Consider the following 17,225-nt stretch of genomic DNA (forward strand, 5'->3'; position numbering starts at 1 on the left):
ACGTGGGGGGACCCACGTTCACGTCTTTGTAAATACTGCTGGGTAAGTTTGGTTCCTGCATGTCATTCCTACTGCGACTTGAATTATGGCAACGCTGATTATGATTTGGAGAGTTGTTGTGGAGTTGGTGCTGGTTAGGTAGTTTGTCAAAGTGCTCCTTCTAGCTATTTATTATTTCTGAATCATTCGAGAGTAACTTGTCGTTTTTATATTCGACGGATGTACTAGTCGGCTGATGTGATTTAATCCTGATTGATTTTAGGAGCTGATACATCTTCCTGGTGTTGGATCTGGAGGCAGTGGCTTCCATGTCTTCAGTGATTTTCTCCCATTACTGGCTCTTATCATTCTTTACGAACTGGTGGCATTCTCTTCTCAGGCGCTTGAACGACTCCAATTTTCTATCTGATTTCTGTTGCTTGTGATCAGCCAGCTGGACTATATGTTTTGGCATCAATTTTTTGGATAGTCCTTTGCGGATAGTCTGTGGAGAGTTGGTACTGGTTAAGTAGTTTGTCAAAGTGCTCCTTCCAGCGATTTATTATTTCGGAATTATTCGAGAGTAACTTGCCGTTTTCATCTTCGACGGACGTACTAGTAGGCTTATGTGATTTACTCCTGATTGATTTTAGGAGCTGATACATCTTCCTGGTGTCGGATCTGGAGGGAGCGGCTTCCATGTCTTCAGCGATTTTCTCCCAGTACTGGTACTTATCATTCTTTGACGACTGGTGGCATTCTCTTCTGTGGCGCATGAACAACCCCGATTTTCTATCTGATATCTGTTGCTTGTGCTCAGCCAGCTGAACTGTGAGTGTTGACATCCATTTTTTGGATAGTCTTTTACGTATCCGATCGTAGCTTCTGCGGCCTCGTGGATTGTATTGCGTATGGTCAGCCTCTCTTCATCCAAACTTTGGGTTTGCTCGTGGGTCGCTTGCACTTAGAGATCTTCAAAGCGATTAGAAATCTCTAAGCGGAATGACTGTCGTATATTAGATTCATCGGAACGATTGGTGTCAAATCTCTGTGGCGGTTTCTTCTTGGGGCGTGCTGCTGGTCACAATTTTAGATCTAACTTGACTAGAAGATGATCCGATCCATGTTTCGAGCCTGTATCTGCTCCAATGTACGATCTACTATTCGTAGCCATTGATTTCCAACAGCGGGACATGAGGATGTAATCAATCTGGATTTTCGCTCTATTATCTCTTAAATGCCATGTGGCTCTATGGCTGGGCTTGTGTTTGAATAAGGTATCGGTCTTAATCATTCGTCATGGCAAAGTGAAGAAATCTTGATCCCCTGCTACATCTAGCTCCAAGACCGAAGAGGCCAATGGCAGACTCAGCATTGGATACTTTTCCCCCGACTCTGGCGTTAAAGTCGCCTCCAATAAAGATGAAGTCTCGTTTCGGGACCTTCTTAAGTGTACAAATTAGAAATTGGTAAAAAAGATCTGCTTCGCTCTCCGGTGCGTCTCTTGTTGGAGCATAAACTACAATAGCGGATATGTTGAATAGGTGGCCTTTGAATCGCTCTCTTGCTACTCTGTGTGAGATAGGTCCCCACTCTAGAAGTGACCTCGATGCGAGGGAGCTTAAAATGATGCCCACTCCGCCATACGCAAATCCATCAAACGAACCGGAGTTGAAAAAGGAGAAAGAAGCGTCGTCCTCAGGCGTTCTAATCTCTGAGCCTTCCACAATGACGTTAATTCGAGTTTCTGAAGCGTACATGATGTCTATGTTGTAACTGAATAAGTATAATGCAGTAAGTATAAACAAACTGAATCTGAAATTTCCATTTTTCCTATATCTTCATCAACGTTCGTTGAAAATAAAAGTAAGTAGACCGAATTTAACTAATTTTATTTATTTATTTATTTTTTTTTGTCATATTTTGTGCTCAAATTTTGTTAGTAAATGAAAATTTTGCTAAAATTTGGCCTGAAATCTTTTGGTAAAAATGGGGGGAGGGGAGCTAATCAATGTTTTTTCCCCGGGCGCAAGACAGACTAGAATCACCACTGTTTATATCTTGAGTGTAAAAACTCGGTGAACTTCGAACAATTGCAACACATATACAGTTTGTGTACATTACCTCTGACTAAGTTCCTAATGCCAATTGTTATCTTTTATTTGTTTTTTTTGTTACTAAGATGTGTAATTATTTTTAAAGTTTTTTTACACAGAATGTTCATAAAGGAAAAATCCTATCAGTTAGTATTTAAAGTCGCAGCTTTTTTATGTATCGGCTCCACTATTTTGTAGTTTCAAAATCGATACAACCCGTTTCGTTTTCAAAATATTTTACCCTCTTAGGATTGTTTGGCCCAGTATACATGTCCAGTAAGTTTCTAGCCGATCGGAGTTAAAAGGAATTTGGCCTATTTTGGGTATTACGAATCAGTGTAATAATTGTTTTCATAGCTTTTGTCTTCACTTCACTTTTGTCTTTGTCTAGGTGCTCTGTAAGTTTAAGCCAATCTTGGAAAATAAATTTATTGGCCTAGTTTCAGGCCTCACATATCGATATAACCAATCTTCAAAATGTGTTTGTTGTCATTGAGGTCTAACTGGCTGTGTCTACACACAGTGTACGTTGGAAAACCTATCAGAGATTGGACAAAATCAGGAATCGATGCAGCCGAAATTACTTTTAAATTTGTTTTCTGTATAGGCGTTCATCTGTCCAAGGAACTTGTGAATGTCATTTTCATGTCGATCCGAGAAAAAAAAATTTAAGGCTCCATTTTAGTGCGTCCCAAATCTTTTAGTCTTTTCATCTGGAATGATAAAAACATTCGATCGAATAAAAATATCACGAGTCTTAAAAAAAAGTTTTGGGTCCATTTTGACCTGAAATAATTTTTTTCAATTAGTTTTTTTTTTCTGCATAAGGGTCTCTTTGACCTAATAGCTTATGGATACAAGTTTCAAGCCTTTAAGAAAAATTATTGTTTGTTTGTTTTTTTTTTGGACGAAGACAAAAATGTTATGGCATTCTTATCTCTTTTCCTAAATGCAATATTTGAAGTCCCCTTTTCTTCTCTCCCTACCCTCCCTGAAAGTTATAATTCAATCCCTCAGTCGTTCCTGAGATATTACAAATACGCTGTTTTCATAGACTCTTGGTGAATACACTGCCGTTTGATTTAGCTCACTATACGTCACTATTACTAGCTCGAAAGTTCCACTGGGGCTGATGGTGCCATAAACTTTAGGCGAGTTGGAGGCGCGCATTTATTGACCTCCGAATCCCCTCGTTCGAAACACAAAATGTGATGTACCCTTTCACCCCCCAAGCTTTCTTTAAAAGTTTCAACTTGACCCCCAAACCCGTCCTCAGGATATTGTCAGTACGCCGTTTTAATCACCTGGAAAAACATAGTTTCTTTTGATTTACAAGTTCCATTAGGACTATTAGTTCAAAAATATTTAGGTGGTTTGAAGAAGAAACTACCTTAGTCTTTCCCCTCTCTCTGTGCTGTTCCTCCGATTCAAAATTTGAGGTCCACTTAGTTTTGCTATACTCCCTGAAAGGTTAAATTTGGTATCCCAAGTCAATTCTGGGATATTCATTATGCTCTATTTTCATAACCTGGTACCATATAGCGTCTTTGATTTACTTCGCCCCTTGAACATGAATGAAATCTAAATCCCATACGTGCTTTATTCCAAAAACCTTTTAGGTGGATCGGAGAAATGACATTTTGGCTGACCTTAAAACAAAATCTGACCCCCCCCCCCACACACACACCTACACACACACATACACACTATCCGAGAGCTTCTAATACATCCCCAATTCTGTTACTTAAATGTTGTATATATGCTATTTTGACAGCCTGGATAGTGTCTTTAAATTTACCATTCTCCCTTCCCTCAGATTGAAACTTAAGGTCTGCTTTATCTCCTCTCCCCCTAATAGTTTCAGCTCGATCTCCCAAGCCGTTCTTGAGATATCACAGAAACCCTATTTTGTAAATTGTGGTACATATATTGTCTTACGACACACATCGCTTCATTGCATGAGTAGATTCTAGTCCCACAGGGGATCAAAGTGGCAAAACATTTAGCCAGGTTTGAGGCAAAATATTTTTAATCCTTCTCTGCCTCTTTCCTTAAGTTAAAATTAGAGGTCCACATGCCTCCCATAGTTAAAATTAGAGGTCCACATGCCTCCCCCCCCTCCATACCAAACCTTAATACTTAAGCGTGAATAAATTTCAAGTTTCATGACAGGCTGTGGTACAAAACTGTTTATTTACCAGAAATAAAACATTTTTATCCCCTTCCCCAAACTAAAATTAGAAGCCCCTCTTCTTGTCTTCCTTTTTTTCTTCAACATTATCTGAAAGTTTTAACTTGATCCCCCAAGCTGTCCTTGGGATATGACCAAAACGTATTTTGATCACCTGAATGCACATAGTATCTTTTGATTTGGATCTTTTCCCCAATCAGAATTCAGCGTTCACTTGCTCCCTCCCCCTCAACACTCTCTTGAAGTTTCAATGTTATACACCAATACAAATCCCGAGATATGGCGGGTACACCATATTGAAAATCCGGAAAGACAGTGTCTTTCGATTTAATTCTCTACTTAACCGTGCATAGATAGGTTCCATAGAAGCTTATAGTGCAAAAAACATTTGGTGGAGCAGGAACAAAATAGTTTAGCCTTTATCCCTCCCCTTGCACAAATCTGAAGTGTCTTATGCCTACCCTCCTCCCATTTCTTTCACCAACCGTAGCTCAATGTTTAGACGCCGTACTTCAAGACATTACCGAGGTATTGCAAATAACCTGGATACACATAACATCGTAGTTCTGTTACCGTGAACGTCCACAAATTGGTTAAAGTCGACATTCACCGATAACTGTCGACATTCACACGTGAATGCCCGAAATACCTTTTTCCTTCTTGGATTTAGTCAATGTTGCCAGTCAAATTTTTTAATTTAATGCAAGGTTTGATGATGACACATTAGGTTAGACGGGTTTTTGGCACGGTTATGTTTGGTTAGACGGGGTTAGGTGGATTTAGGTTGATTTAAGTTAGGTGTTTATTCCATTTTTGATATTTAGAACCAAATTTAACCTAACCAAATCTAACTTAAACCTAACCTAATCTAAACTAACTTAATCTAACTTAAACTAACTTTAACTTTTACCATTATAGCTTGTATAAGACTGAAAAAGCTGACTCGTAAATCTAATTGAATCGAAGCAGAGAAAAGGGAATTTCGAACATTCACCGGTGAATGTCCACATTAATGAGATTTCGGACATTCACGGTAACAGTTTCACTTTATCTGCCTCCCTCTCACTCCCCGCGAAGTTTCAACTCGTTTCCCCTACTCATTCCCGAGACATTGCAGAGAATTTGAAAAGTCAGGTACATGTAGCTTCTTTTGATCTAGTCAAGTACGCGTGTCGTTTCCAGGCATACCTTTGGGAAACAGTGGTAATCTTGGCTTGGCAAAAGATCCGTAAGAGCTTCTAGCTGATCTGACAACCCAGGCCAGGCATGGCTGTCTTTTCTGCTAAAACTTGTCTGAGAACAATGAGTAATTTACTTGATTTAGGGCCATTTTACCTGTGACTCTGGAGCTGACTTTGACCCAAGAGGCATATTCAGTACAACATTTGACTATTCTGGCCAAAACTCCAAAGGAAATGACCAAAAAAAGTTGTTTGGACGCTTTCTGACCCTTTGTCAGCCCCATATTTGAAGGGGTGCTGTTGTTCCTTCCGCATTGGAGCCTTTTAGCCAAAGTATTTAGAAATATAAATTTTGAGTTCACCAGGAAAAAGATTTTCGTTTCTTTTCCCGCCTGTTTTTTCTTTGTCTGTGGCCAGTACCCATTCCCTAGCCCCAACCCCCCCCCCCCCCACGACAACAATATATGTGATATTTTTGACTCTGAAGACGATCGCTGAGAATTTCGATTCAATGGACACCCAATATGTAAAAACGCTCTGTACACAATTGACAATTTTCATAATTTACTCACAGGTTTTGGGTCATATATATTCCGACCCTTTCGAACAAAATAGTTGTCTCAAAATTTTGATCAGATGCCTTAAGAGGCTCATGAAAGGCGCATAGCTCATTGCAGGAAGCGCTCTAGCACTGCCCCTGTAACACTTATTTGGTAGGATGGCTCAGGTATCGGGTGTAAAACCTCACACAATTGTTTTCAGAGCTGAGAGTTTGAACGTTTGTCAATCATACACGTAGAACTCTGATCACTACTGAAGTTTGTTAAATTCGAAAAAAATTGAATGTATTGTTTTCTAAATAGCTCAATGGGGTTTCTTATTTATTTTATCTTACTGTGAAAGATCAGTTGTAACAAATCACGAAAAATCGTGACATTACTAGATGCGAGTTAATCGTCCCTGCCGTTTCTTCACAGGCCATTATGCTGCCAACTGTTTTTGTGCTGCGATTAAATATTGCAACTTTGCATGTTTTCCTGTGTTTTTAAAATATAGGCATTTTTCGACACCTAATGGTTTTTAATAATTCTTTAATTTGTAAGATAAAGACATCTAAAACTAATAATTTTAATAATCATGTATTTTGAAATATGATTAAAAAAGACTCTGGCTGGAATTCTAAGACTAGTAGAAAGAACAGATATTGTGGGAGACGAATTTTGAATAAAAATACTAATTTTAGTTAATTAAATAGGAAAACATGCTCACATTCGTATATTAGAATGTTAGCATTCTAAAATTTTTCGTCTTTGTTGAACTAATGAATATCAATAAATGTTCTACACAAACTTACCTGTTCCCCTCTCAAGATGCCAAGGCCGTATCCAGGGGGGTTAGGGGGTTTGAACTCACCCCCCCGCTCGTAAAAAAATGTAACAAAAATGAATATAAGAAATTGTTGATGCGTTTTTTAAGTTTTTGTTTAAGCCATCCCCCCCACCCAAAAAAAAGATTTTTTACCCCCCCCCCCCCTAAAAAAGTCCTGGATTGGCCCTGCATGATATTACAGCGCTATGTTTCAAAAACTTTGTTTTATAAAGCTGTAAAAAATTCGCCCAGTTAAACAAGGAAAAGGAAAAAAGCCACAAAAACAACCAAAAAAGCTCCATTATATCAACGTCTTGTAGGCCCTTATACTGGAGGTTTCAGGTCTCATTTTCTAAAATATGGATTTCTTATTTTTTCTCGGAAGATGTCACGGGTTGGTTTTTATTTGTTTTTTGGTGTTTTTCCATCAGTGATTGTCGTTTGTCGGTTTGTTTGCAAAGAATCATGAGTAGGAAGCATCAAACAGACATTAAAAGTTCTAGTGCCTTTTTTAAGCAGCAAACGTATCTTACGACGGTGAAGTGCTAATTTCTATTAATCTGTGCAATAAAGCAAATAGGGGCTATTTTTAGTGAGAATAGGGCGGCTGAAACCTCGACAACCACAAAATGACGTCCAAATTTTCCAACTTTTGATCAAAATTTCTTTCAGATGACCATAGAGAAGAGGGATGGCCCCCAAAGCATCTATTCATTTCGACATAAATTTTTGGATTGAAAATGCTAAATAAATGACGGGGGTGATAGCTTACAGCTCCCTTCCTATTGCTGGAATATTTTGGAAGCTAAATGGCAGACTATATTCATATGTTTATCTACACGGTAACAGAAGGGGTAGGGACATTGCTTCTGGAGCAAGATAACACTAAATAGGGCATTAAAAACGAGCCGACGAGGGGGATGACTAAAGCCGCCTAAACTTCTCTCTTTACGGCAAAATTTCAACAAATTTTAGATATTGATCAAACTTCAAGTAAGCATAAGCAATACTTAGAAGTGCGGAGAGGGTAGGGATGCGGCAGTAATATTCATATAAGGGATAATTTACGCTCGTTTCGAAATGTAGTGTCGCTCTATACTTTTTTTTGAAAACACTTCTTTTTTTATGTCAGTGTCACAGAAGCACTTAGGATAATACTGGGGCGAAAAAAGAACAAAAAGCATCTTTTTTGAAAAGGGATATTCCAAATCCATGGCACATATTAATCATATTTCCCTGATTTGTTTGGATTTTAAGAGTTATTTAATTAGAATTTGTTTCAGGTGCAGATCTAGATCAAAATCTTGGAGGAGGCCTAAAGTGACAAGTGACATAAGTAAAATCTTGGGGGAGGCAAGGCAATGTGACAAAAGTGCCAATAATTGACGTAATTGACAAATTTATTCTAAAAATAGAGTTAAAAAAGAAAAAGAAACAGTATAAGAGGGCCCCATAAACATTCTTGGAGTGCAAGGTCCCCCCGGTCCCCTGGATCTGCCAGTGATTTGTTTATCTTTCTCCATTTGCTCGTATGCATGAATTATCAAGGTTTGAACAGGAGATAGAACCTAGTACAAAGCAAACCATGCCCATAGTAATTGTAATTTTAGATGTGCTTTTCTAAGAAACTGTCCCATGAGAAACGTTTTCCATTGGTTGCTAATTCAAAAATAATAAGTATTATTTCGTCTAAACCTTGGCAGTTCTTAACTGCATGTCGAGCTTAAATTTGTTCATAGCAATAACTAAAAGTGTCTTTTGTTATAGTCTTTCGGAGACAGTGTCGTCTTTTGAGTCTCCTACTGATGAATTTGATGCAAAAGGTCCAACTGAATCTCCGAGGTTTACCCCACCCCCAGTTATGAGAAGGAGGAAATCTGAACCCCCGTGGAAGTTAATCAGGTATTTTTTTATTCTTTGAATTCTATTTTGCAATTACATTGACTAAGGGTACTGGGTCATGATAATCTATGTTTTTTAAATGTTTGACTTGCTACAAGCAATAGGCAATTACCGAAGCAGGAAATCCAGGAAATAGCTTGTTTCTTATGTATTCGCACCATGCAGTCAACAGTCAGAGCCTTCTGCAGAGTTAATGAGCTGTACGTCGAGCTGAAAATTTTGTCACAGTATGTCCAGCTTTGGTGTACCATGTTTTTGCCGTATATCCTAACCCCTTGAAGGAACAATTCCATTTTCCAAATTTATTTTAATCTTGGGGTTCCTAGACTAGAGGCTATTTCGTACGAAATTCTGCTGGATCAGAGAAAAAGTTCTCACCTAAAAAGGCAATAGAAAATAGTTTCTGTCACTTTAAGCATCCAAAATGAAATCTCTATCGGCAATCGCTGTCGTGTTTTAAAAAGAACGTTGAATGGCGAATCAAATGGTATATTTTCGCGTTGGTCATCTTCTCATAATATGGACCACCAGAAGTATGTAGGAAATACAGGAGAAAGTGCTGGCAAGGGATGGTTGAAATGAACATAGGGTTGAAGTTTTAACAAATTTTGGCATGTAGTTGACAAATACTTGAAAATAACAAATTGAGAGGGAAATATTGTGCAAAACCTTAGTACACATAGCTGGAAGTTGTTGATCGCTCAAGGGTTTTGGCCTTTTATCTCTGAAACTAATTTTTTGAAGAGGTTTATTATCCCCTTACTAGATACTACATTCCGTTCAAATTTCAAATCAACCGGAGCAAAAAAAATTGACCTATTAAAAATTTTCGGTCCCCTCTCTAGTGGAGAAGTTTCTTTTTCTCTGATCAAGCTGCAATTAAAATATTATATAGTATTTCCAATCTAGGAATATCCCATAGTAAAAAAAGCTTGAGTAAGCTTTTTGAGAGGTATAGGAAAAAAAAGTTTTAGATGTATATAAAATTTTGTGCTGCAAATGATTGTGACGGTAGTGATTAATACCCTTGTAAGCAGCTTTAAATGGAGAATCAGTAGTCTTCTCCATATGAACTTTCAGGCGAGGTATGCTCTGTGACGTCTCAACCAACAATACGTATTGATGAGGCGGTGGAAGTAAAACCCTAATCGGGAAAACTTTGGCTGGTTCCCCATTTGAACCACACTACAATGTGTCAATGTTCCATTGTCCCACTAGTGCTGGAGAAAAAATAGAAACATCAAATTTCAAGTCCTTTATCGGAATTTCCTAAAATGTCCTTCGTGATTGAATTCTACTATTAAGATAAAAGGGTCTTCGATCGTAAAGATTTTATTTGTGGACTATTTATGCTTCACGATCTGTCCAGTCCACTCGAGAAATAATACAAAAAGTCACATTTTTGGAACCCTATGTTACTTTGTGATGTCGTTATCAAGACGAATGATGGTTGCAGTGTCAGATGCAATCTAGTAAAGAACAAACTCTAGCCCCATAGTTGCTAAAAATGTAATAACGGCTTGAAAAAAAAAAAAAAAAAAAAAAAAAAAAAAAAAAAACTGTCAAGTGAGGATGAATCGCCATCTGAAGCTGGTTCAGGAATGGTAACTGTTATTTCCGTTAATTAACTAAAAAGACATTCACGAAAGAGGTTTTTAAAAGAAAAGTAAAGAGCTGCATTAAACCAAAGACGAGCAGAAATTAAATTAAATAATAATTCGAGCGTTAAATGACCACACATTGCTATCAATAAAACCACAAACGGGTTTTTGTAATCCTACAAACGTAGGGAAATATCTACCAGCTGATTTATTTGCATTAGTTATTATATATATATATATATATATATATATATATATATATATATATATATATATATATATATATATATATATATATATATATATATATATATATATATATATATATATATTAGATAGGCTGTGAAGTAATAATTTTTGTTCGTTTTAATTTTCAACTTCGTTCTTTACTCCCCTACGAAAAATTTCATTTTTTTAAATTAATCCCTGCTCGTTCTTTATTAAAATTTAGGTTAGAAACAACACTGCCATGATCATTTTTGTTTTACGGAATAACTTCTGTTCGTTTTAAGTTTTAATGTTGCTCCTTAGTTTCAGTTCAAAACTTATCCTTTTATATAGTTTCTAATCACCTCCAATCTAGGGAAAAATAGTATCGTTTCTTTTTGTATTTTTTTTAAAGAAAAATAGACCTTTAATTCTTTGTTTTAGAAAAATTAAATTTAGTAGCACTTAAGAAAGTAGCTCCAGGTGAGTAGCTTCGACACAAAAGGTTAACTAAGCGGACAGGTTTGCATGTGAAAAAATTTGCTAGCTCAACAGAAATGTGTCTTTAGGGTTAGAGAGTTACTTGACCTGTGCCTAAATAGAAAAGCCATTTATTACTTACAAATGAATCGAAATTTCAAAAAATATCATTTCTTGCGTTGGTACGATAAATGGTATAATAAACTAAGTTTGTTTTCATTTCAAAAATTTTGGGAAGAATACCTGAATTCTCCTACAGAACTGTTTTCATTTGTTTTTCTTTCTCTTTTGGATGCACAATCTTGCGTATAAGTAATCCTTCTTTTAATATACAACTTCGAGTGGTTCCAGAACCACATGCCTACACTTCTCCAACCACTAAGTGGCAAGGGGTTGGGGTCAGGAGCTTAATTTCCTATGGGACAGAGGGAGCAACTGCCTCTCCCAGACCACAGTTTCCACAGTTTTTTTTATGAAAATGTTTTTATAGTTTTTTTTTTTTATAAAAACAGTGAAATTATCTGTAAATGATCATATAGAAGGGGACAAAACCGTGAATAAAAAAAAAAAAAAATTAGGACTCGAACCCAAGACACTAATTTAAAGTCCAACGCTGTACTAACAGAACTACGTATCGAATAATCTGATTTGATATATTGGGTTTTGTACCTTAATTGCGCAGCTTATAAAGGGAGCTTGGAGGAGGAACATGCGATAGGTGTTTTTGCGAACCTCCAGCTAAGAGCTTTGGACCATAAGTATTACAATGATGATACCATTTTATACTTCCAAGCTTTTCAAACAGTTCGTGGTAATGAACTGTAAGTAAGAGGCGACCCGGCTCATTAGTAACCAGAACTCTAAAAAATGGAATTTTGATATCAATGTATACATCAAAAGATTCAGATTTTTATGCTGATTTTAGATATATAAGTCTCGTCAAGCCAAGTTCCCGCTCATCAAAAATTACGAGCCTGAGAAAATTTGCCTTGTTTTCGAAAAAAGGGGAAACACCCCCTAAAAGTCATACAATCTTAATGCAAATCACACCATTAGATTCAGTGTATCAGAGAACCTTACTGTAGAGTTTTCAAGATCCAATCTGCCAAAATGTGGAATTTTCTATTATTTGCCAGAAGAAATATCACGGATGTGTGTATTCTTTTTTTTCTTTTTCCCAGGGGTGATCGTATCGACCCAGTGGCCCTAGAATATCGTGAGAGGGCTCATTCGAACGGAAATTAAAAGTTATAGTGCCCTTTTTATGTGACCAAAAAAATTGGAGGGCAACTAGAGTAGGAAGGTCTCAGAAGGAATGAAACGAACACATGTGCTGCCATCTACAATTGAGTCTAACTCCGTACGAACACCATATATGGGCCTACCCTCCCTAAGGGAAATGGATTTCCGAGAAATTGATTGCGTAACCTAACCTAACCTCATGAGTTCCGGAACGAACACCATATATGGGCATAGACTCCCTAGGGGAAATGGATTTCCGAGAAATTGATTTCGTAACCTAACCTAACCTCATGAGCTCGTGACGGGGCACCATATATGGGCATAGACTCCCTAGGGAGAACACATGTGCTGTCAGTCTGAACGGGGCTCCATATATGGGCATAGACTCCCTAGGGGAAATGGATTTCCGAGAACTTGATTTGTTGGTGTTCGTCCAGGAGAATTGTCTCCGTGCGAAGTTTATTAATGTCTGATGGATGATGTCAAGGTTGATTGATTTGTTGGCGTTCATCCAGGAGAATTGTCTCTGGGCGAAGTTTATTAATGTCTGATGGATGATGTCAAGGTCGATTGATTTGTTGGTGTTTGTCCAGGAGAATTGTCTCAGGGCGAAGTTTATTAATGTTTGATGGATGATATCAAGGTCGATTGATTTGTTGGTGTTCGTCCAGGAGAATTGTCTCCGGGCGAAGTTTTGATCTTAGAGATGAAGAGATTAACGTGGGAAAGGGTTTCTTAGGAATTTCAAATGTGACAGCGCAGGGATGCCAAAACAAAAGGAACACGCAGAAATTAAGTTTAGGGATTATTTGGGTGAAACTGTTCTGAAACATTTTAGAAGATGATTTAAGCGAAACCGTTTGAGACATTTTAGAAGGTGATTTTAGAAGAGGATTTGAGGGTGAAACTCTGTGGTCGTTATAATACACAAGTTCCGTCTGAACAATGTTGTGAAGTCCCCTACCCCAACAACCCCCTACCCCAACCCCGAAGGAACCGCCCGGCCCCCAAAGGTCCCCCGGCGCCCCCAATGGACCCGGGCCTCCAAAGATCCCCGGACCCCCTAAGGCCCCCGGGTCCCCCGGATCCAAAAGGGCCCCTCCGGGACCCCCCCCCCCCAGGACCCCAAAACCTCCCCTCGAGCCCCTCCCTTCCTCCCTCGCTTTTTTGAATTTTTTTTTAGTTTTTTCGGAATGAATTTTTTAGACTTAGAAATTATCCAACATTTATCTGGTTTTTTCTTTAACCCATTGGCGTAGAGTTTTAGCATAGAGTCTTAGCTTAGAGTTTTGGTTAGAGTTCTAGTTTCGTTTAGTTTTAGTTAAGAGTTTTGAGTTTTTAGCTTAGAGTCTTAGCTTATAGTTTTTGTTTAAGTTCTAGTTTAGTTTAGTTTTAGTTAAGAGTTTTATCCTAGAGTCTTAGATTAGAGTTTTAGTTAGAGTTGAAGTTTAGTTTAGTAATAGTTAAGAGTTTAGAGTTTTAGCTTAGAGTCTTAGCTTAGAGTTTTTGTTAGAGTTCTAGTTTCGTTTAGTTTTATTTAAGAGTTTAGATTTTTACCATACAGTCTTAGCTTAGATTTTTAGTTAGAGTTGAAGTTTATTTTAGTTATATTTAAGAGTTTAGAGTTTTATATTAGAGTCATAGCTTAGAGTTTTAGTTAAAGTTGTAGTTTAGTTAAGTTTTAGTTAAGAGTTTAGAGTTTTAGCCTAGAGTCTCAGCTTAGAGTTGAAGTTCAGTTTAGTTATAGTTAAGAGTTAAGAGTTTAGAGTTTTAGCTTAGAGTCTTAGCTTAGAGTTGAAGTTCAGTTTAGTTATAGTTAAGAGTTTAGAGTTTTTACCTTAGAGTCTTAGCTTAGAGTTTTTGTTAGAGTTCTAGTTTAGTTTAGTTTTAGTTAAGAGTTTAGAGTTTTAGCTTAGAGTCTCAGCATAGAGTTTAGTTAGACTTCTAGTTTAGTTTAGTTATAGTTAACAGTTTAGATTTTTAGCCTAGACTTAGAGTTTTAATTAGAGTTCTGGTTCAGTTTAGTTTTAGTTAAGAGTATAGAGTTTTAGCTTAGAGTCTTAGCTTAGAGTTTTTGTTAGAGTTCTAGTTTAGTTTAGTTTTAGTTAAGAGTTTAGAGTTTTTTCTTACAGTCTTAGCTTAGAGTTTTTTTTGAAGTTCTAGTTTAGTTTCGTTTTAGTTAAGAGTTTAGAGTTTTAGCTTAGAGTCATAGTTTAGAGTTTTAGTTAGAGTTGAAGCTTAGTGTAGTAATAGTTAAGAGTTCAGAGTTTTAGATTAGAGTCTTAGCTTAGAGTTTTTGTTAGAGTTCTAGTGTAGTTTAGTTAAGAGTTTTGAGTTTTTAGCTTAGAGTCTTAGCTTAGAGTTTTGGTTGAAGTTCTAGTTTAGTTTAGTTTTAGTTAAGAGTCTTAGCATATAGTCTTAGCTTAGAGTTTTAGTTATAGTGGAAGTTTAGTTTAGTAATAGTTAAGAGTTTTAGCTTAGAGTCTTAGCTTAGAGATTTAGTTAGAGTTCTAGTTTCGTTTAGTTTTAGTTAAGAGTTTAGAGTTTTACCTTACAGTCTTATCTTAGAATTTTAGTTAGAGTTGAAGTCTAGTTTAGGTATATTTAATAATTTATAGTTTTAGCTTAGAGTCATTGCTTAGAGTTTTAGTTAAAGTTATAGTTTAGTTAAGTTTTGGTTAAGAGTTTAGAGTTTTAGCTTAGAGTCTTAGCTTAGAGTTGAAGTTCAGTTTAGTTATAGTTAAGAGTTAAGAGTTTAGAGTTTTAGCTTAGAGTCTTAGCTTAGAGTTGAAGTTTAGTTTAGTTTTAGTTAAGAGTTTAGAGTTTTACCTTAGAGTCTTATCTTAGAGTTTTAGTTAGAGTTCTAGTTTAGTTTAGTTTTAGTTAAGAGTTTAGAGTTTTAGCTTAGAGTCTCAGCATAGAGTTTAGTTAGAGTTCTAGTTTAGTTTAGTTATAGTTAACAGTTTATAGTTTTAGCCTATACTTAGAGTTTTAATTAGAGTTCTGGTTCAGTTTAGTTTTAGTTAAGAGTCTAGAGTTTTAGCATAGAGTCTTAGCTTAGAGTTTTTGTTAGAATTCTAGTTTAGTTTAGTTTTAGTTAAGAGTTTAGAGTTTTTTCTTAGAGTCTTAGCTTAGAGTTTTTGTTGAAGTTCTAGTTTAGTTTCGTTTTAGTTAATAGTTTAGAGTTTTAGCTTAGAGTCATAGCTTAGAGTTTTAGTTAGAGTTGAAGTTTAGTGTAGTAATAGTTAAGAGTTTAGAGTTTTAGCTTAGAGTCTTAGCTTAGAGTTTTTGTTAGAGTTCTAGTTTAGTTTAGTTAAGAGTTTAGAGTTTTACCCTAGACTCATAGCTTAGAGCTGTAGTTAAGGGTGAAGTTTAGTTTAGTCACAGTTAAGAGTTTAGAGTTTTAGCTTAGAGTCTTATCTTAGAGTTTTTGTTAGAGTTATAGTTTAGTTTAGTTTTAGTTAAGAGTTTAGGGTTTTACCTTACAGTCCTAGCCTAGAGTTTTAGTTAGAGTTGAAGTTTAGTTTAGTTATAGTTAAGAATTTAGAGTTTTAGCTTAGAGTCATAGCTTAGAGTTTTAGTTAAAGTTATAGTTTAGATAAGTTTCAGTTAATGGTTTAGTTTTTTATCTTAAAGTCATAGCTTAGAGTTTTTGTTAGAGTTCTAGTTTATTTTAGTGTTATTTAAGAGCTTTGTGTTTTACCTTTGAGTCTTAGCTTATAGTTGTAGTTAGAGTTGAATTTTAGTTTAGTTATATTTAAGAATTTAGAGTTTTTAGGTTAGAGTCTTGGATTAGATTTTTTGTTATAGTTCTAGTTTCGTTTGTTTTTATTTCATAGATTATAATTGTAACTCAAAGTCTTATAATAGATTCTTTTTTTGATTTTTTTTTTAGTTATATTGAATAATGTATAGTTTTATAATATATTAAAATATTATAGTTGTTTTTAGAGTTATAGTTTAGATTAGTTACAGTTAATGGTTTAGAGTTTTATCTTGGGGTCTTAGATTAGAGTTTTAGTTAGAGTTGTAGTTTAGTTTAGTTTTATTTAAGAGTTTTGTGTTTTACCTTTGAGTCTTAGCTTAGAGTTTTTGTTAGAGTTCTAGTTTAGTTTAGATATAGTTAAGAGTTTGGAGTTTTACCTTAGAGACTTAGCTTAGAGTTCTAGTTTAGTTTTAGTTAAGAGTTTAGAGTTTTACAATAGAGTCTTAGCTTAGAGTTTTAGTTAGAGTTGAAGTTTAGTTTAGTTACAGTTAAGAATTTAGAGTTTTGGCTTAGAGTCATAGCTTAGAGTTTTACTTAAAGTTGTAGTTTGGTTGAGTTTTAGTTAAGAGTTTAGAGTTTTAGCTTAGAGTCATAGCTTAGACTTTTTGTTAGAGTTCTAGTTTAGTTTAGTTATAGTTAAGATTTTATATTTTTTAGCTTAGAGTCTTAGCTTAGAATTTGTGTTAGAGTTCTAGTTTAGTTTAGTTTTAGTTAAAAGTTTAGAGTTTTATCTTAGAGTCTCAGCATATAGTTTAGTTAGAGTTCTAGTTTAGTTTAGTTATAGTTAAGAGTTTAGAGTTTTAGCTTAGACTCATAGCTTAGAGTTTTAGTTAGAGTTGAAGTTTAGTTTAGTTTAGTTTTACTTTATAGTTTTATCTTAGAGTTTCAGATAGAGTTCTAGTTTAGTTTAATTTTAGTTAAGAGTTTTGATTTTTACCTTAGAGTCTTAGCTTAGATTTGATTATTTAGAGTTGAAGTTTACTTTAGTTATAATTTATAGTCTCGAGTTTTATCTAAAAATATTATATTAGACATTTAGTTAGATTTATAGTGTAGCTTAGATTTACTTAAGAGTTTAGAGTTTTAAGATTAGAGTCTTAGCTTAGAGTTTTTGTTGAAGTTACAGTTTAGTTTAAGTTAAGAGTTTAGAGTTTTAGCTTAGAGTCTTAGCTTAGAGTTTTAGTTAGAGTTGAAGTTTAGTTTAGTTTAGTA

General features: G+C 35.7%; 1 protein-coding gene across 2 annotated transcripts in view; it reads left to right on the forward strand.

The window, feature by feature from the left end:
- Cen (cerebellar degeneration-related protein 2-like) overlaps positions 1–17,225 on the forward strand; it is a 189,297-nt gene that overhangs the window by 118,574 nt on the left and 53,498 nt on the right. For both annotated transcript variants that reach the window (XM_089103345.1, XM_089103344.1), the window contains exon 5: positions 8,583–8,717. In XM_089103345.1, the coding sequence (XP_088959471.1) occupies positions 8,583–8,717 (135 nt within the window). The remainder of the gene's footprint in view (positions 1–8,582; positions 8,718–17,225) is intronic.

The sequence above is a fragment of the Artemia sp. Qi Xiang Cuo genome, chromosome 17 (assembly GCF_049724085.1).
Source record: "Artemia sp. Qi Xiang Cuo chromosome 17, ASM4972408v1, whole genome shotgun sequence".
Classification (NCBI taxonomy): Eukaryota; Metazoa; Arthropoda; class Branchiopoda; order Anostraca; family Artemiidae; genus Artemia; species Artemia sp. Qi Xiang Cuo.